The sequence below is a fragment of the Tachyglossus aculeatus genome, chromosome 5 (assembly GCF_015852505.1).
Source record: "Tachyglossus aculeatus isolate mTacAcu1 chromosome 5, mTacAcu1.pri, whole genome shotgun sequence".
Classification (NCBI taxonomy): Eukaryota; Metazoa; Chordata; class Mammalia; order Monotremata; family Tachyglossidae; genus Tachyglossus; species Tachyglossus aculeatus.
In genome coordinates this window covers 55,412,057-55,432,819 of record NC_052070.1, presented here as the reverse complement: position 1 = coordinate 55,432,819, position 20,763 = coordinate 55,412,057, and the positions used below count along the sequence as shown (strand labels likewise).

At 44.6% G+C, this 20,763-nt stretch overlaps 1 protein-coding gene across 1 annotated transcript in view; it reads right to left on the bottom strand.

The window, feature by feature from the left end:
* The window catches only part of LOC119928439 (protein-arginine deiminase type-4-like), a 39,682-nt gene extending 20,648 nt beyond the window's left edge, over window positions 1-19,034 (bottom strand). Inside the window, exons 1-5 of the mRNA XM_038746697.1 lie at window positions 18,943-19,034; window positions 3,779-3,959; window positions 1,829-1,901; window positions 764-831; window positions 456-573 (exon numbers count right to left, since the gene is read on the bottom strand). Of these exons, the coding sequence (XP_038602625.1) occupies window positions 456-573; window positions 764-831; window positions 1,829-1,901; window positions 3,779-3,959; window positions 18,943-19,034 (532 nt within the window). The remainder of the gene's footprint in view (window positions 1-455; window positions 574-763; window positions 832-1,828; window positions 1,902-3,778; window positions 3,960-18,942) is intronic.
* Between the last annotated feature and the right edge of the window lie 1,729 nt (window positions 19,035-20,763).

The following is a 20,763-nucleotide window of genomic DNA, read 5'->3' as shown; positions in this document are numbered from 1 at the left end:
AGGTGTGTGGGTTGGGTTGTAGTAGCAGAGTAATGAGGTGAGGTAGGAGGGGGCAAGGTGATTGAGTGCTTTAAAGCCAATGGTGAGGAGTTTCTATTTGATACAGAGGTGGATGGGCAACCACTGGAAGTTCTTGAGGAGAAGGGAAAAGTGGCCTGAACCATTTAGTAGACAAATGATCTGGGCAGCAGAGTGAGGCATGGACTGGTGTAGAGCGAGACAGGAGGCAGAGAGGTCATCAAGGAGTCAAGAAGTAATCAAGGCAGGATAAGATAAGTGATTGCATCATCACATGGAGTCCCCCGACTATCGTGGTGAAATAAAGCCCAGCTGAGCTGGTCTTCTTCTGCCAGCCACAAAAGCAAGTGAATAGGCACCATATGCGGCTCACTTCTGCTTCTGTTTGGCTACCCTCCGATCTAAGGCTTCACCCAGGAGCCCAGCCCACACTGTACCTCTGCTGCCGAGCACCTTGTCATCATCCTTGTCCAAGCCCACAGCTTGGGGACCATCCCGGTCACAGTTGACCAGCAGGACAGCACCATGGCCCCGAGGGCCCCAGGTCCAGTTTCTCTGTGGATGCCAAACAAAATAAAGGTGATGGGTAAACAGCCTCCTCAGAGCCTGGAGTCAGAAGTTCATGACTCCAGCTCCCACAGCGGGGCTTTCTGGATTCCTCACCCTACCCCCTCACCCCCTGATGAGGGAAGTCTAGCCCATCTTCCATTTTCCCCCATTAAAATCAAATTGTGGCTGCTTTCACCTTGTCCACCTCCTTCGGGCTTTGGTTGACTTTTCCGCTGCGTGTTGTATCTGCATCCAGGGATATGTCTGACATGAAACATGGAGAAAATAACCAGTAATGAGAGCAGCCTCAGTCAGGCAACTCTTGACAATCCATATTAGTGAAGGGGAAAAGCAGCACAGATAAAACAAAGGAATGGATGACACAAAATGGAAACTGTGGTGTAGGCCTTGGCTGGATCCATGTGGCTTGGAACCACTGTGGAGGACTAAAAGTTGGGAACTAGGCAACCCCATGAGAGAAGCTTGGAGAGAAGGCAGTAATTTGAAGTAGACTGGTTTCAAGGCTCTCCTTCAGCAGCTTCTTACCTAGGTGCTTGCTTCTCACCTGTGATCTCTCTTTTCCATTACACCCACGGTCATGCTATTTGCAGCTCTTGATTTAATCTTCTATCTGTTTTTTTCCTCACCTGTCTCTTTCCTCCCTAACTTCAAAACCTTCCCCAAAGTCACCTCCTCCTCAGATACATTTCCTCATTAATTTGCCATATTCCAGGTCATTCCACCCCATCAGCTATTCTAACACTGGAATATTATATCTGGTTATGAGAAGTAGCATGACCTAGTCGACAGAATATTGACCCGGGAGCCAGAGGATCTGGGTTCTAATCTCAGCTCTGCCATTTGCCTGCTGGGTGACCTTGGGCAAGTCACTTAACTTCTCAGTGCCTCAGTTTCCTTGTCTGTAAAATGAGGATTCAATACTTGTTATCCATCCTGTTTACACTGTGAACCCCATGTGTGGCAAGGACTCTGTCTAACCTGATTATTTTTTTAATCTTATCCAGAGCTTAATAGGTGTTTAGCAATTAGTAAGCACTTAAACACCATTATTATTATTACTATTTACTCATTTATGGTTAACATTTGTATTCACATTCAGCTTCTAAGGATAGGGATTACCCCATTTATGTATGTTTTCCACCTTCCTACTCCAGTGCTCTCCACAGAATAGGCACTCAGTAAACGCTGCTTAGGATTTATAAAGATTTATTGACTCTATCAAGTCCCCAACTTTACTTACCAACTCCAGTGAGGTAGAGAACAGCCTTGCCCAGTACAGGGCCTGCTCTGGGGCCATAATATGAAATCCAAACCTGGGAAAACAGCTCAAGTTGACACATCATACTCAATTCCCTTAGTAACTGCTGGCAAAGACCTCATAATGTCAAGCATGAGAAGTAGCGTGGTTAGTGGAAAGAGCACAGACTTGGGAGTCAGAGGTCATGGGTTCTAATCTCAGCTCCACCATTTGTCAGCTGTGTGACTTTGAGCAAGTCACTTAACTTCTCTGAGCCTCAGTTACCTCATCTGTAAAATGGGGATTAAGACTGAGCCCCATATGGGACAACCTGCTTACCTTGTATCCACCTCAGCACTTAGAACAGTGCTTGGCACATAGTAAGGATTTAAATACCATCATTATTATTATAAACACCTTGGGAGACTGGGCCAGGAGGATTGTGTCTGACACTTCCCTCCTGGGCCCCACAGGAACAGGGAGGAAGTTCATTATGATTGGCCCAAAAATTTCACATGTCCATCTAATGGGCACCAATAGAGCCTTCCCTCAATCATCCACAATGTCTCTCAGGTTTACTCTGGAGACATTCAAAAATCATCTTCCCTCACCCACCCAAAGAAACACATAACACATAAGGGAAAGTCCCTGACTTTCCCATCTCTGTTGACGGCACTACCATCCTTCCCGTCTCACAAGCCCGCAACCTTGGTGTCATCCTCGACTCCGCTCTCTCATTCACCCCTCACACCCAAGCCGTCACCAAAACCTGCCGGTCTCAGCTCTGCAACATTGCCAAGATCCGCCCTTTCCTCTCCATCCAAACCGCTACCCTGCTCATTCAAGCTCTCATCCTATCCCGTCTGTACTACTGCACCAGCCTTCTCTCTGATCTCCCATCCTCGTGTCTCTCGCCACTTCAATCCATACTTCATGCTGCTGCCCGGATTATCTTTGTCCAGAAACGCTCTGGACATATTACTCCCCTCCTCAAAAACCTCCAATGGCTACCGATCAATCTGCGCATCAGGCAGAAACTCCTCACCCTGGGCTTCAAGGCTCTCCATCACCTCGCCCCCTCCTACCTCACCTCCCTTCTCTCCTTCTACTGCCCAGCCCGCACCCTCCGCTCCTCCACCACTAATCTCCTCACTGTACCTCGCTCTCGACTGTCCCGCCATCGACCCCCGGCCCACGTCATCCCCCGGGCCTGGAATGCCCTCCCTCTGCCCATCCGCCAAGCTAGCTCTCTTCCTCCCTTCAAGGCCCTGCTGAGAGCTCACCTCCTCCAGGAGGCCTTCCCAGACTGAGCCCCTTCTTTCCTCTCCCCCTCGTCCCCCTCTCCATCTCCCCGTCTTACCTCCTTCCCTTCCCCACAGCACCTGTATATATGTATATATGGTTGTACATATTTATTACTCTATTTATTTATTTATTTAGTTTACTTGTACATTTCTATCCTACTTATTTTATTTTGTTGGTATGTTTGGTTCTGTTCTCTGTCTCCCCCTTTTAGACTGTGAGCCCACTGTTGGGTAGGGACTGTCTCTATGTGATGCCAATTTGTACTTCCCAAGCACTTAGTACAGTGCTCTGCACATAGTAAGCGCCCAATAAATACGATTGATTGATTGATTGATTGATAAGATTAGATTTCCTGGGAGAATCTATCCATTTAACTTAGAGCCATTACTAGCATATCTAGTGTTCCCCACTGTGTGCTAAAGCCATCTGATATGGGGAAAGAGAAAACACTGCAGATGAAGCATTTTCCCACAAGCACCATGGTTATATCCAGTTTTCCTTTCATGCAAGGATACACAGTAGTGAACACTAGAGCTCAGTATGGGAGGGCCAAGATGGGCAGTGAATATTTCAACCCAACAAGGAGGTGACCAACTAAGGGAACAGGGTTCATTAACATCTCTCCCCAGGCCCCACAATCATGATCACCTCCTCTTTGTTGATGGTCAAGCTCGGAGCACTCAATATCACCACAACCTCCACTGTGGGGTTCAAGGACCATTTGGATAGCCCGGTGGGGGTCTTCTTGACGGGGAAGCTGTTGGCGGTATCGATGACAACTCCCCTGGTGCTGGTGATGTTGAAGGCAGTGCTACCTCTTGGGGCACATCTAGGAGAGACCAGTGGGTAAAGGATAAATGAGAGCTAATTCAATTCCACAACATTCCGAGTCAACTCTACAATATTCACTGGCCCACAAAGTAGGAGGGAGAAGAGGAATTGGATCCCCATTTTACAGATTTGCAAGCAGAGGCCCAGAGAAATTAAGTGACTTATCCAAGGTCCCCCAGCTGGCAAACGGCAAAGCAGAGATTAGATAGGTTGCTCATCTGGCATCCCACAGTCCTTTTGGAAATTATTTTCTTTTACCAGAAAGCTTGCAAAATTCAGTTTCGCTTAAATTGAATTCCTCTTTGCACCACTGGTAGAGTTTCTGAAATTCTAGGTGTCCTTGAGTGTACACATCTACCTTTAACTCTTGTTCTATGAACTGGGTAACCAGAGGGCTGCAGTGCCAGAGTCATAAGAGTTGTCAGGAGAGGGTTCAACCTTAAGGAATGAGGTCAAGATCATTTTTCTCTCCTCCTTTAAGAATTAAACCATTGCCATCAGTTCATTCAACTGAGTCAGGGAAGTGGAGGACAAGAGTAGTAGCCTTGCCGAAGTTGGAGCTGCCACTGCCACTACCACACAGAAAGTGCCTGGGCTATGCACTAATAATAATAGTATTTGTTAAGCACTTACAATGTGTCTAGCACACTGTGGTAGGTACAATATAGACATAGACCCTGTCCCACCCAGGGCTTACAGTATTATGGAGATGGAAAACAGGTGTTCTATCCCCTTTAAGAGATGTGGAAACTGAGACCCAGAAAAGTTAAGTGACTTGCCCAAGGTCACCCAGCAGGTAAGAGGAGGGGTTGGGACTGGAAGGCAGAAATCCTGACCTTCAGTCCCATCTGACTCTGAGATAAGACCCTTCCCGAATGTTTCCTGGTAAACATTTCCCTGCCTTAGTTCAGCAGCCTCCAGCATCCCTGTGGCCCCATCTCCATGGAGACCATCCAAGCACTGTCCATGAAGAGTCAGCAAACACAGAGCTGTTTGTGGTGGCCAGTGAAAAGCAAAAAGTGTTGGGCTTGTGATCCTCTCAGCTCGAGACTGGGGATTCAAGACACCCGATCCTGCTTCATGAACTCGTGACCTCTTTTGTTTTGACCTGACCCAGCTGTGCAGGCACCGAACAGTCTTGCAATCAATCAAATTTATTGAGCGCTTACTGTGTGCAGAGCACTGTACTAAGCACTTGGGAAGTACAAGTCGGCAACACAGAGACAGTCCCTACCCAACAGCGGGCTCACAGTCTGGAAGGGGGAGGTCTTGGGTTCTAATCCCGGCTCCGCCGCTTGCCGGCTGTGTGACTTTGGGCAAGTCACTTAGCTTCTCTGGGCCTCAGTGACCTCATCTATAAAATGAGGATTAAGACTGTGAGCCCCCGTGGGGCAGTCTTATTGCCTTGTAACCTCCCCAGCGCTTAGAACAGTGCTTTGCACATAGTAAGTGCTTAATAAGCACCATTATCATTATTAATCCCCACTTTCCAGAGGACGGGCTTTGGAGTCAGAGGTCATGGGTTCAAATCCAGGCTCCTCCAATTGTCAGCTGTGTGACTTGAGGCAAGTCACTCAATTATTCAATCGTATTGAGCGCTTACTGTGTGCAAAGCACTGCACTAAGCTCTTGGGAAGTACAAGTTGGCAATATATAGAGACGGTCCCTACCCAACAGTGGGCTCACAGTCTAGAATTATGTTGCCAACTTGTACTTCCCAAGCACCTAGCACAGTGCTCCGCACACAGTAAGCGTTCAATAAATATGGATAAATGAATGAATTTATCTGTACCTCACCTCATCTGTAAAATGGGGGTTAATACTGTGAGCTGCCCGTGGGACAACCTGATCACCTTGTAACCTCCCCGGTGCTTGGCACAAATGCCATCATCGTTATTTTTATTAGGTAACCGAGAAGTGAGTGCTCTGCACACAGTAAGCGCTCAATAAATATGGTTAAATGAATGAATTTATCTGTACCTCACCTCATTTGTAAAATGGGGGTTAAGACTGTGAGCCACCCGTGGGATAACCTGATCACCTTGTAACCTCCCCAGCGCTTAGCACAATGAAAGACAACTTGGCTAAGTTTCTAGGGCCTTGCACGCCAAAGGGCACATATTCTGGAAGACTATTTTAGGCCCTGCAACACCCAGCAGTGGTATACATTCACGCCACCTCAGGGAATGAGGTCAGGGTAATTTTCCTCTCCTCTAAGAATTATCTATCATCTTCCGTTCATTCAAGCCAAATAATGCACCATGAGATGTCTATGGGCTATACTAATCCTATCATACTTTCCTAAGTACTGTTGATTAATATGATTGTTTCCCCCGCCCCTCACTTGGAAGTAACTGCCAATTGTGTCTTGAAATTTACAGATATGCAAGCCCTAGTCTACTTTTTCCTGAATGTGAAGGTCCATACTTGGCTGCTATTTATTTCCTTGAAGTTGGCAATGTGGATTTCATGAGCTGTATAAACATGTAACCTATTGAATGTGGCTGTCCCACTTAACTTGGCTCCAGAAAGTTGTATTACTAGGCTGATATCATGCACATGGAATCTTTTAATTGTGCAAACACCCACACCACTTCCCACCCCCAGCCTCTTAACTACCCCTCTTTTTACAGCAAATGTCCCCCTAAAATTTAATGCTGCTGCCCAAGGATATAATTCATCCAAGAACAAATCCTACAATTCCAACTATTCAGGGAAACAGGCCAGCTCCAGCCTATCTTCCTTGACAGCTCTCTGTATTCCCTGGTAGCACTCTGCCACTTTGCAGAAGGACAGATTTTTCCCACACCAGATTTCAGCCTATGTTTGGAGAGTGTTTGAACAATCGGAGTTCAGCTACTCCGTAGTTCAGTGATTGTCTGGAGGAGAAAGGTTCAAGGGATTTCGAAATGACTTTTTTCTCTCGAGAGAACAGGGCTAAAGCAGTTCCTCGTCAATGGTTAAAACTCTGTACAGATGAGGCCACAGAAAGGGAAGATTTTTCCTGGGTATTTCTACTTGGATCTTCTCCCCACTTCACAGCACCTGAGGTCGATCAGTCAGTCACTGGGCCAATCGTGTTTATTAAGAGCTTACTGTATGCCGACCACTGTACTAAGTGGTTGGGAGTGTACAACAATATAATAGACACATTCCCAGCCTAAAACGAGTTTGTAGTCTAGATGTGGGAGACAGAGCTGTGGGATATTGCATATTGCCCTGTTGACAGGGCTTACCGCAGGGGCCTGGCCCTAGCTCCTATTTAGGTATCGACGCCTTATCCTGGCTGCAGAGTTTTTGCAGATGCTGATGAAGTTTCGAACTCTTCCAAATAGGGCTATCCATAATGGAAAGGTCTAAGCCAAAGTGTCAGACAAAGTCGATTCAACTGTGCTGGGCTGCTGTGGCGTGGGAAAAAGTCAAAGGCAGATGATCAAGTCTGACAATGGCAGAGACTCAAGTTTTTACTGAACAAAAGGTGGCAACGGTAAACCACTTCTATAACTTTACCAAGAAAGCTTTGAAGAAAAAGCCCCCGTTTTCTTCTCCTCCTCCCCATCCCCCGGCCCTACCTCCTTCCCCTCCCCACAGCACCTGTATATGTTTGTACAGATTTATTACTCTGTTTTACTTGTACATATTTACTATTCTATTTATTTTCTTAATGATGTGCATTTAGCTTTCATTCTACCTGTTTTGACGACTTGACTCCTGTTCACGTTTTGTTTTGTTGTCTGTCTCCCCCTTCTAGACTGTGAGCCCGTTGTTGGGTAGGGACCAACTCCATATGTTGCCAACTTGTACTTCCCAAGAGCTTAATACAGTGCTCTGCACACAGTAAGCGTTCAATAATTCACTGAATTATTAATTCATTGAATAATATTCATTCATTGAATGAATGAATGAAGATGTACATTCCAGAATGAACTTATGATAGAATATGGGATGTTCTGAAGAGGGTGTGTCCATGGAGTTTCTGTGGGTCAGAAATGACTGAAGGAGGGTCCTGGCCTTAGTTCCTATTAAGCACTTAGTACAGTGCTTGGCACACAGTAAGTGCTCAATAAACACGATTGAATGAATTTAGGGCTTAAGCAAGTGATGGGGTGTTGCTGGCTCATGGCCTTCAGAGAAAAAAGTGAGGGGGTAGAAACCCTCAGTGCCCTCCTTCCCTCTGCCCCCAGGCTGTTAAAGACAGCAATTGTAATAATAATGGTACCTTGATTTTATGAACTGCTTTTACTCCAAAGCACCTTCCCATTACTCATCTCATTTTTGTCCTCCCAACATCCCTGGGAGGTAAAGGAAAGGCAGGTATTATTATCCCCATTTTATAGATGAGGAACCTGAGGCCTAAGAAGCGTGTGGCCTAGTGGAAAGAGTAAGGACCTGGGAGTGAGAGGACCTGGGTCCTGGCTCTGCTGACGGCCTGCTGTGGGACCTCGGGTTAGTCACTTAAAATCCACGTGCTTCTGTTTCCTCATCTGTAAAATTGGGGATCCAATTCCTCTTCTCCCTGCTACTTAAACTGTGAGCCCATGTGGGAAAGGGGCTGTGTCCTACTTGATGATCTTGTATCCACACCAGCTTTTAGTACAATTCTTGATGCATAGTAAATACTTAAATTCCATTATTTTAATTTAGAGGAGTGAAATGACTTGTCCAAGGTCACACAGCAGGCCAGGCCCTCCGCAACACCCAGATATATCCTCTTTCCTCTGTATTTCACAGTAAAGAGACATGTATGAGAAAGGGGAGAGAAGGAAAGTACATTCTGTTCAAGAACCCGGCTTAATCCATGAACTGTTGCCCAGAATAATTTCCAAAGCTTTCTGAAGTCTAGTCCTCTAGAATGTAAGCTTGTAGTGGGCAGGGAACATGTCTACCAACTCTGTTACGCTGTACTCTCCCAAGCAGAGTGGCCTAATGGATAGAGCAAGAGCCTGGGAGTCAGGAGGACCTGGATTCCAATCCCAGCTCTGCCACTTGTCTGCTGCGTGACCTTGGGCAAGTCACTTCACTTCTCTGGGCCTCAGTTACCTTGTCAGTTAAATGGGGAATAAGACTTTGAGTCCCATGTGGGACAGGACTGCATCCTACCAGATCAGCTTGAACCTACCCCAGCTCTTAGTGCAGTGGCTGGCACGTGGTAAGTACTTAAATACCACAGAAAAAGTGGTCAATACAGTATTCTGTACAAAGTAAGCACTCAATAAATACAACTGATTGATTCTTGCACATTCTGGTTGGGAGGAAACTGAAACAGCAATGGGTAAGGTGGCAGTGTTCCGAGCCCATAGTTTCTACCTGGGTAAATGACACACTGCTTCATTCTGTCCCAAGGTGACCCTAAGGTACCGGCCATCTCAAAGTCAAATGCTATCTTGTGGCCGCCTGAGCCAGCAGGCTGAACTTGGAAGTGAGGGTGGGATACCGTTCCCACAACCAAAGCTGCTAGATTGACAGCCCAAACCAGGAATGCAGAAGGTATCCCTCACCCCCGTGCCAATCACATTAGGTATGGAGGAGAGGGGAGGGCAAAGATTGGATAAACTGAGGCCAGAAGCTGGAATGGCCCAGGAGCACAGGTGATAAATACCTGCAGACTAACCTTCTGTGCCGAGGATCGAGACTTGCAGCAGACAGCTGCAGGGCGCCTCTGCCCAGAGCATGTGAAGCCCTCTCTAGCTGCACCAAGTGAGGAGCCGTGGGACGAGTGAGGGTCCTGTCCCGCTGGACGCTCATAGGGCTGGAAGCCAGGTGCTTCGCTATGGGTATGTAACGCATGAATGGATTCCTCCCAAGTGGAAAATACTCATGGGTGGGAGCTACGGTCTTCCCCAGGGGGGTGTAACTCAAGTGGATTCTACCGGAGTGGGAAGTGCACATGGGTGAGAGCTATGGGGGTGCCACCCCACCATGTGCAAACAAGCTGTAAGGAAATTCTGCCTGGGTGGGACCTGGGTGTTCTGTTATGTGCAAGTAGTATATAAGTGTGTTCCTCCTGTTGGGGAAGTTTTAATATTACTGGCTCAGTGGAAAGAGCATGGGCTTTGGAGTCAGAGGTCATAGTTTCAAATCCCTACTCCACCAATTGTCAGCTGTGTAACTTTGGGCAAGTCACTTAACTGTGCCTCGGTTACCTCATCTGTAAAATGAGGATTAAGACTGTGAGCCCCCTGTGGGACAAACTGATCTCCTTGTAATGTCCCCAGTGCTTAGAACAGTGCTTGGCAAATAGTAAGCGCTTAATAAATGCCATCATTATTATTAATTAATCACATTCCTCCCAAAAGGGAAGTTCAATTCATTGCACCTAAACAATTTAATTCAATTCACCTCGTGGAATAAATTTTGTATATTCATTCAATCATTTATTGAGTGCTTACTGTGTGCACAGCACTGAACTAAGCGCTTGGGAAGTACAAGTCAGCAACATAGTAAGTAGGAGTAATAGTAGGAGTAATAGCAATAGTATTTATTAAACAACTACTGTATGTAGAGCTCTGTACTAAGCACTGGGGAAAAAAATACACTAGTGAGATTTAGACATGACTCAGGCTTTCTGTCCTCGGCCTCTCCCTCTCGCTCTCTCCCCCCCACCCTCTCTGTTTCGATTCGAGAACAAACCCGTCCCCGGGTGACACATGCCCATCCAAAAAGCCAACTCCTTGCCTTTCTTCAACTCTCTCCTTCAACATCCCTACTGAAAAAAATCACATCACCTCCAGGAAGCCTTCCTTGACTAAGCTGGAAATCATGAGGGCAAGGATAATGTCTACCTACTCTACTGCAGTCTCCCAAGGGCTTACATTTACAGCATCTCTAGCATCCGCCCTATCCTCTTTATCCAACCTGTTACCATGCTAATTTAAAAGTTTGTCATGTCACGCCTTGCTACAGCATCAGCCTCCTCCTTGTTCTCCCTGTCTCCTGTCCCTCCCCTCTCTAGTAGATCCTTCTGCTGTCCAGATCATTTTTTTCTAAAATGATCAGTCCACATCTCACCACCCTTCAAATACCTCTAATAGCTGCCCATCCGCCTCGGCAAACAGAAGCTTCTTACTAGTGGCTTTAAGGATTCAATCAGCTCTCACCTTCCTACTTCATCTCACTAATCCACTTCAACCTAGTCTTATATATTTCACTCCTGTGATGCCTACCTGCTCACTGTACCTCTTTCTCGACTATCTTACCATTGACCCCTTACCCAGCCCTCCCTCTCCTTTCATATCAGATGGACCACCATTTTCCCAATTTTTAAAGCCATCCTAAAAAAATAATAATAATAATCACATCTCTTCCAAGAGAACTTCCCCAACTAAGCCCTCATTTTCCCTACTCCCTCTTCCTCCTGCACCACCTATGGGCTTGGGTTTGAATCCTTTAAGCACTTGATATAAAACCCACCTTCAGCCCCATAACATATTCTTGTATACATATTCTTACACTGCCATTTGCTCTATCTATATTTCAGTATCTGTCACCCCCTTTACACCATAAGGTCCTTGTGGGAAGGGATTGTTCTACATGGCTCAGCAGAAAGAGCCCAGGCTTGGGAGTCAGAGGTCATGGGTTCTAATCCCGGCTCTGCCGCTTGTCAGCTGTGTGACGCTGGGCAATTCACTTCCCTTCTCTGTGCCTCAGTTACCTCATCTGTAAAATGGGGATTAAGACTGTGATCCTCATGTGGGACAACCTGATTATCTTGTAACCCCCCAGCACTTAGAACAGTGCTTGGCACATAGTGAGCACTTAACAAATGCTATTATTATCATCACCAACTACATTGTTCTGTACTCTCTCAAATGTGTGATAAGTGCTCTGCACATGGTAAGCACTCAATAAATGCCATTGATTGATTAGCTCTTATCCTTCCACCCTATTTTCCCTCTCTACTGCCTCACCCATGCACTTAATCCCACCCACTCTGTGCTGAGGTATTTACCCTGCCCCTTAGTACTTTTGTCCATAGCCTTAATCTTCACTGCTTCCCTTATCTGTAATTTATTTTTATGTCTGCTTCTCCATTAGGTTGTAAATTTCTTGAGAGCAGGGATCATGTGCACTAACTGTATTGTACTCTCCCAAATGTTAGTACAGTGCTCTGCACAGAGTGAGCACTCAAATACAGTTTAGTTGGTTGACGATAGTACCGTTGTTGGGTAGGGACCGTCTCTATATGTTGCCGACTTGTAATTCCCAAGCGCTTAGTCCAGTGCTCTGCACACAGTAAGTGCTCAGTTAATATAGTTGAATGAATGAATCTTCCTTCACCTTGTTCAAGGCCTCTGCAGGCAAAAAGAGTTGTCCCTAAAAGTTAAATGCTACTGTCCATTGCACCTCTTCTGTGTCAACTCATTCTCTGTTTTGTCTGCCTGCTTTGCTTAGGCTGCCTACCCTCAGGAATTTATTATTAGTATTACTAGTAGTAGAATATTTGATAAGCATTTACTATGTGTCAAGCACTGTTCTGATTGCTGGGATAGATACCAATTAATCAGATTGGAAACAGACCCTGTCCCATGTGGGGCTTACAGTCTAAGTAGGAGGGAGAACAGGTATTGAATCCTCATTTTACAAATGAGGAAGTTGAGGCACAGGTAATTTAAGTGACTTGCACAGGTCCCACAGCAGGCAAACAGTGAAGCTAGAATTAGAACTCAGGTCCTCTGACCCTCAGGTCCAGACTCTTTCCACTAGGCAAGGCTGCTTCCCAGGGATCAGGCATGTAATGGAAGCTGAACTGTGAGCAAATTGTGGGGAGGGCACATTTCTTCAGCTCTCTTGAATTGTACTCTGCCAAGGGCTTAATACAGTGCTGTGCACCAGTCAACAAATATTGAGATTGATTGAATCTCATTCACAGGGACCTTCTTGATAGTAAGATAGACTTCCTACCGACTGGGATGATTTTGGTAGTGCTCTGTGACATTAGGAATCGGTGAACTGCTTGTCTTGTTCCTTTTAGACCATGGAATAACCAATGTGCAGAGAAGCAGTGTGGCCAAATGGACAGAGCAGTGTCCTAGGAACTGGGAGACCCGGGTTCTAGTTCTGACTCTGCCACTTGTTTGCTGTTTGAATTTGGGACAATCACTACACTTCCATGTGTCTGTTTCCTCATCTGTAAAATGGGGATTCAATACCACTCCTTCCTCCACTTAGTTTGCATGCTGCATGTGGGACAGAGACTCTGTCCAACCAGATTATCTTGTATCTATCTCTGTGCCTAGTGTTTGGCACATAGTAATTGCTTAACAAATAACTATTTTTAGATCTCATTTTATTCCAAAGCCCTCAACAAGTGCTAATTATGATTTTCCCCAAATCAAAATGACAAAATTGTGTAAAGAGGGTTTCCTCTCTCTTTAAAGCATTCACAGATTCAAACATGTCTGTGCAAAGTGTGCAAATTCCTGAATGTTTTTACTTGTGTTTCTTCTTATCTTGCCTAATTTGTTTTGTCAACCTAGAGAAGTGTCAGAGAATGACTTTGTTGGAGGATTTAGATTCAGCTGTTCCAAGCCGGTCAGAGCAGTTTTTGGTCAGATATACCCTACCAGCAGACTAACCAGGTCAGAGTGTTCATTCTGTTTATGGTTGCATCACTGAAGACAGCAGTAAATAACATTTGCCCCTGCACTTAGGGCTTCTTGGGATCAGGTATACCTAGGTTAAAGTACTCAGACAAGGACCTGATTAACTTGTATCTACCAGGTGCTTAAAATAGTGTTTGACAAATAGTAAGCACTTAAGCACCATAACAATAATAATAAGAAGAAGGGCTTGTTCGCTGTCATCCCACAGGATCAAGGAAATGGCATAGCCTAGTGGAAAAAGTACAGAAATGGGAGTCAGAGGACCTGGGTTCTAACTCCAGCTCCACCACTTGCTTGCTATGTGACCTTGGGCAAGTCACTTAACTTCTCTGTACCTCAGTTCCCTCATCTGCAAAATGGGGATTCAATACCCATTCCCCCTCCTGTACAGACTGGGAGTCTCATGTGGGACAAGGGCTGTGCCTCATATTTACCCTAGGGCTTAGAACAGTGCTTGACACAAAGTAAGCACTTAAAATACCATGCAAAAACAAAGTCAGATACTGAAGTGGGATTGGGGCTGTCCTGGAGGAAATCCCATCTAGTTCCACTGGGGAGTTGGCAGCTATCGATCTGCTTAGCTTAGCATGTGAGGTAAGCTACTTCAATTCCTGCTTTTGCCAGAGTCTGGAGTGGGTTTCTTTGCCCCATTACTAACTGGTTTCTTAGTCATCAAAAAAAAAAAAAAAAGAAATCTGGGATCACAAGTAACTACTCCACAGCAGATGAATACCAGAGGTGAGAAGCTCTCAGGATCTTGAAAGAAAAATAAGGAAGTTTAAAAAAGCAAATCACTGGGGATATGGGATTCAGTCAAGTACAACAACCTGGAGTTTCAGGTAGCTCTCATGGAAGCAGCATGGTGTAGTAGATAGAGCTTGGGCCTGGGGGGAGGTCAGAAGGTCATGAGTTATAATCCCAGCTCTGCCATTTGTCTGCTGTGTGACCTTGAATAAGTCACTTCACTTCTCTGGGCTTCAGTTACCTCATCTGTAAAATGGAGATTGAGACAGTGAGCCCAATATGGAACAGGGACTCTGTCCAACCCGGTTTGCTTGTATCCACCCCAGTGCTTAGTACAGTGCCTGGCACATAGTAAGGGCTAAACAAATACCATTATCATTGTTATTATTATTCTTATTAGGGACAGTAGCCTCTAGGAGATAAGATCAATAAAAAAGTCAAGATTCCTAAATGTTAAAAATCCAATAGCTACTGGATGTGGGAAATCCTTCCTTTTGAGTTGGTGAGTGGGCATGTGTGTGTGTCTGTATATACATTTGCTGAATTGCATGGAAATGCCAACATTTTACCACATCAAGGTCAATAAATTAAATCAAGCCAGAACTTGGTTTGTTCAAGTGTTTACTCCACGATGTGCTCAAAGTTCCCTTCACATGCAGAGAGGGCTAAAGAACCCACATCTGTCTTTTCTGTTACTAGTCCCTCACAAAAACATTACCTTCAGCTGCATCATCATGATATATAAAGGGCAGTGAGATCATCCTTCTATATTTTGAAGAATACCTCATGTCAGATACTTGGAATTATGTGGTAAACTAGAATGTACTTGGTTTCCTACATATACTCCCATGAAAGCATAGTTCACTTTCAAAATCAGATCACCTGAGGTGCCATTTAAGACCATTATATTTGTTTGCCTTTGGGTGATCTTGGAATACTGCCAAGTAATAGCCAGCAATCTTTCCCAAATCCATAGACTGCAAAACAGCCCTTCTTGTAATTGTAATAATAGTGGTAGTGATGATATTTACTAAACGCTTACTGACTGCAATGCTTTCTCTCTTCCAAATAATCATAATAATAGGAAGCAGTGTGGTCTAGTCATAATCCTGGGAGTCAGAAGGAGATGGGTTTTAATCTCAGCTCCGCCACTTGTCTGCTGTGTGACCTTGGGCAAATCACTAAATGTATTTGAGCCTCAGTTACCTCATCTGTAAAATAGGGATTAAGACTGTGTGAAACATGGACTGTGTCCAAACTGATTAGCTTGTATCTAACCCAGCACTTAGTATAATGCCTGGCACATAGAAAGCACTTAAAAAAAAACAGTGGGAGTTGTATTTGTTAAATGCTTACCATGTGCCTAGAACTTTACTAAGCATTGGGGTAGATATGAGATAATCAGGTCCCACATGGAAAAACACAGTCCAAGTAGGAGGGAGAACAGGTATCAAATCCCCATTTTGCAGATGCAGGAACTGAGTCACAGAGAAGTTAAGTAACTTCTTCAATACAACACAGCAGGTAAATATCAGAGCCACAATTAAAACCCAGGTCGTCTCTCAAGCTAATGCTCTTGCAGCCAAACGCTTTCCTCAAAAATCATGCGTTTCAGGTTTTTGACTATTGTTGGGGTTCTCCTCTTGTCTACAAATACCCCTCAACTTTCTCAAAAAGAGTGGGCCCAATGCTCTAGAAGAATGAAAAGTAGAGTGGTGGGCTTAGTACAGTGCTTTGCATACAGTAAGACCTCAATAAATACCATTAAATAAATCAATACCACTGATTGATAGACTGATGTTCCTGTTGATCCCTCTCAAAATACAATTGATTTCTTATTTTAAATAGAGGTACTATCCTGAAGAAGAATCGTACAGTGCCTGGTGGATTCATTCTCCCACTATGAAAATCCTAAAACCTTCATGAGGAGCAGAATTTTTGCAAAGCCAAAATGAATAAGTCAGTGGTATTGTTACAGAACAGAGTGTTGTACTAAGCACTTAGGAAGGTGCAATGTCTACCAACTATAATTGAGCAGGCTTACAGTTTGGAGGGGGAGACTAAAATTAGTATAAAATTACAGATACATACCTAAGCGTGGTACAAAAAGTTCTATAGCCTGCAAGGCATAAAGTCTCAAAGTGTGAGCTCCTGGCCATTAATGCTTTGTTTCCCGTAGATGAATCTCCTCTCCAGCAGGCTCTGCTAAGAACCACGTTCTCCCAGGCCTACCGTTTGGGAGCACAGTCGGGGAGAAGCAGCTGCTGTCACTAATTAAAAAGTGATTTCAAGCTTGTGCCCACTCCCAGCACTCAGTATAGTGTCTGGCACATTGTATTTGTTAAGCACCTACTATAAAAAAATGGATTTGTTGAGCATCTGCTATGTACAGAGCACTGTACTAAGCACTTGAGAGAGTACAAAGGAATTGGTAGACACGTTCCCTGCCCATAAGGAGCTTACAGCCTAGAGGCATTCTTACCCCCACAGCCATCTGTTTCTAATTTCCACCCTTCTTTCTCAACCTGAGTCTAGTCCCACTAAAACGCCATGGTTGGTCCTGGCAGGTGAGTCAGACAATGGAAAGAACAGTTAATCCAAAGCAATGGGGCCTATGTCTTGTTTTATGCGGTTGAGTCGTCTCCAATCCTAAATGACACTATGGATACATCTTTCCCAAAATGCCCCACCTCCATCTGCAATCATTCTGGTACTGTAGTCCATAGAGTTTTCTTGGTTAAAAAAAACAGAAGTGGTTTATCATTTCCTCCTTCCACTCAGTAAACTTGAGTCTATGCACTAGACTCACCTATTTGTTTTGTTGTCTGTCTCCCCCTTCTAGACTATGAGCCTGTTGTTGAGTAGGGACCATCTGTATATGTTGCCAACTTGTACTTCTCAAGCGCTTAGTACAGTGCTCTGCACACAGTAAGCGCTCAATAAATACGAGTGAATGAATGAATGAATGAATACATACAATTGAATGAATGACTCTCTCCCATGCCACTGCTGCCCAGCACAGGTGAGTTTTGACTAGTCCACTCTTATTTGATCCCAGTGGCAAACATTCCAGAGATACAAGGGAAGATTGTAGGACTATCATTTGTTAAATGCTTAATATGGGACTAGCACTGTTCTAAGTGCTAGGGTAGTTACAAGTTAATTAGGTTAGATACAGTCCCTGTCCCACATGGGGCTCACAGTCTAAGTATACATGATTTTCCATTAGTGTGATAAATACCTCTCAGCTAGAAGAGCACTTTCTATGTTATGAGTAGCAATCAAGAAGAAGGATTACTGTTCCATGGGTGTATTTACAAGCCTATGCTTCTGGGGAGAATAGAGCTGGAAGCAATGATTGCCTCACAGAACAGATAAAGTAGTTTCCCCACTCAAGAAGCTCATGTTCAGAAACATTTTGACAGACAGGCATACACATAGATAGCTTGTTATCAGCCGGGAACATGCCTACTAATTCTGTTGTATTGTAGTCTCCCAAGCACTTAGTACAATGCCCTGCAAATAGTAAGCCCTCAAATACCATTGATTGATTAGACAGAGTCTCAGATTAAGTGTTGATGGGTGGTTCTTTTTCTCACTCTGTGACTTTGTGCCACATTTTTTCCCCTTTGTAAAATGAACATATTAAATAAAGTCTATTCCTTCCCAAACTCAAGTAAGATATGAGATAAAATTAGCTGATTTTTTGGTTGGATACAGTATCTTTCCTAACATCAAATGCCATAAATGGCCTTATTTCCTTTCTCACTGACTGTGTCATTTGTTAAACGCTTACTCTGTGGCAGGCATTGCACCAAACACTGGGGTACATACAAGCTCATCATGTTGGACAAAGTCCATGTCCCATAAAAGGCTCACAGTCTTAATCCCCATTTTACAGATGAGGTAACCAAGACACGGAGAAGTTGTGACTTGCATAAGCTCACGCAGCAGAGAAGTTGTGGAGCAGCATTAGAATCCAATCCCCAGGCCCATGTTCTACCCACTAAGTCACGCTGCTTCTCACATAAGCATTTGAGAAGCAGCATGGCCTAGAGGATAGGGCATGGCCTGGAAATCAAAAAGGACTGGGTTCTAATTCCGGCACCTCCACGTGTAGGCTGTGTAACTTTGGCAAGTCACTTCACTTTTCTATGCCTTAGTTACCGCACCTGAAAAATGAGGTTTAAGACTGTGAGTTCTATGTGGGACAGGGACTGGATCCAACCCAATTATCTTGTGTCTACCCCAGCGCTTAGTACAGTGCCTGGCACACAGTAAGTGCTTAAAAAAATACCACCACTCTTGTTATTATTATTACTGACAAATACCATTAAAAAAGAAAAGGAATACAAGACCCAGGACTAAGTGGGGCTTTAAGAATCAGAGGTCCTCTGCCTCTCTTTCAGCCCAAGGGGCTACAGGACAATAGATTCCACCTAGCAGACACAGCAACAATTGAGCCCAGTGAATTCTCTCAGTCAGGTGGATCCTTCTCAGTTTGGCTTATAATATAGCTGGCTCACCCGACAACTTCTGCCTGGAGAAACAGGCTGCCAGAACTCAAACCTGAACCAAGCAAACAAAGCCCTAGTGAGCTCCCAGGACACGGATAAGAAAGTTCCACGTGCTTACCCCCAAACGTCAACCAGAGTCTCAGTCCCCACCGCACAGACAGCATAAGTAGGGCATTCCACTGACACACGGACGAATCCAGGTTGAGACATGTTATTTCCCTTCAAGGTTTAGCTGTGACCTGGTGCAGTTGCCTTTATACTACCCAGGTGAGTCAGTAAATTAGGATTGAAGAACCCTTGTGCTTTGCCCCGCCCCGTGTCTTTTTAATGGCTGAAGACACCTATATACCGCCTTCTCATTCTCTGCTAATGGAAAGAGAGCTGTCAGTCAAGTTGTCTCCAGTTGGGTATCAGTCCCAAAGACTGAAGATGTATTATATTAATGCTTCATATTTGGAGAGACCAATCAATGGTATTTATTGAGCATTTATTATGTGCAGAGAGCACTGTGCTAAGTGCTTGAGAGAGTATAATACAACAGAATAAGCGGACACATTACCTGCCCAAAACAAGCTTATGGTCTAGAGGAAATGCTACTGAAGAGATTTTCCCATTATTGTTTATGTGCCTGAAAAGGGCAACAAGACCCACAATTCTGATCTCATTTCCTCTTTTCCCATTTCCTTCTGCATCGCTCTGATTTATTCCCATTATTCACCCCTCTGACAGCCCCACAGCATTTATGTACATATACGTAATTTATTTATATTAATGTCTGTGAGCTTGTCATGGGCAGGGAATGTGTGTACTGATTCTGCTGAATGGTACTCTTCCAAGCACTTAGTACAGTGCTCTGCACATAGTAAATGCTTAATAAATATGACTGATTGATTGATTATGCACACACAAAACTCCTGTCCTCTGTTATGTTGTGATGTTTAATGTTTTCAACACCTGGCACTGTTTTCTCTTTTTGTTCCTGGCCTCTCAATCCTTATGAAGGTTTTGCTCAAAGAGAGCCTCTACCTTCTTGATAAATGACAGTATTTAGAGACCTGTGTAGCATGTGCTTACTGGAAAGAGCCCTGGTAACTGAAAGACAAAGGAACTTCAGTGGTGAGTGCCACCTGGCATTTTCAGCACTGGGGCCCAGCCTGAGTCACAACCTCCTGGAACAGTCATTGGCATTGGCAATGGCACTGAGCTAAGACAGGATCAACAAGGATCCAAAGAGCAGGGTCCAAAGTATTTAGCCAGACTGATAACCTTTTTCCTCCTCAGTCAGACATTTTAGGAAGGAAAGTCAATCAATCAATCAATCAATCAGTTGTATTTATTGAGTATTTACTTTGTGCAGTGTACTGTACTCCCCCTCTAGACTGTAAGCTTGCTGTGGGCAGGGAATGTGTCTATTATACTGTACTCTCCCATATCATCTTCTCCAGGGGAGAGGCCCAACAGCCATCAGTTTTCATGTGTCTTCATGCGGATTATGAAGACGGGGCCTATATGGTATCTAAATAGGTGAGCAGAATTGAAAAAAAGTGAAAATACTGTTGGAATCCCCCCTGCTGCTTAATGGCCTTGGTGTTCCTAGTCTAATTTTCAATCTAGCAAATTGGTACTGGTATAAAGTTTTAGTCACAGCTGAGAATGCTAGGTTGTGCATGGCGGGGTTAAAACAAAGCAAAACAAAACAAAAAAATTTTGGTTTGTCAATCATGCAAGTAACAATCAATCAGTGATATTTATTGAGCATTTACTGTGAGTAGAGCACTGTACTAAGTGCTTGTAAGACCAATATTTACTGAGCACCTACTGTTCTGCATCTGCTAGAGAGGTCTATCCTAAAGTCTATCCTGGGAGGCCTTCCCAGACTGAGACCCCCTTTTTCCTCTCCTCCTCCCCATCCCCCCCTCCGCACCTTCTTCCCCTCCCC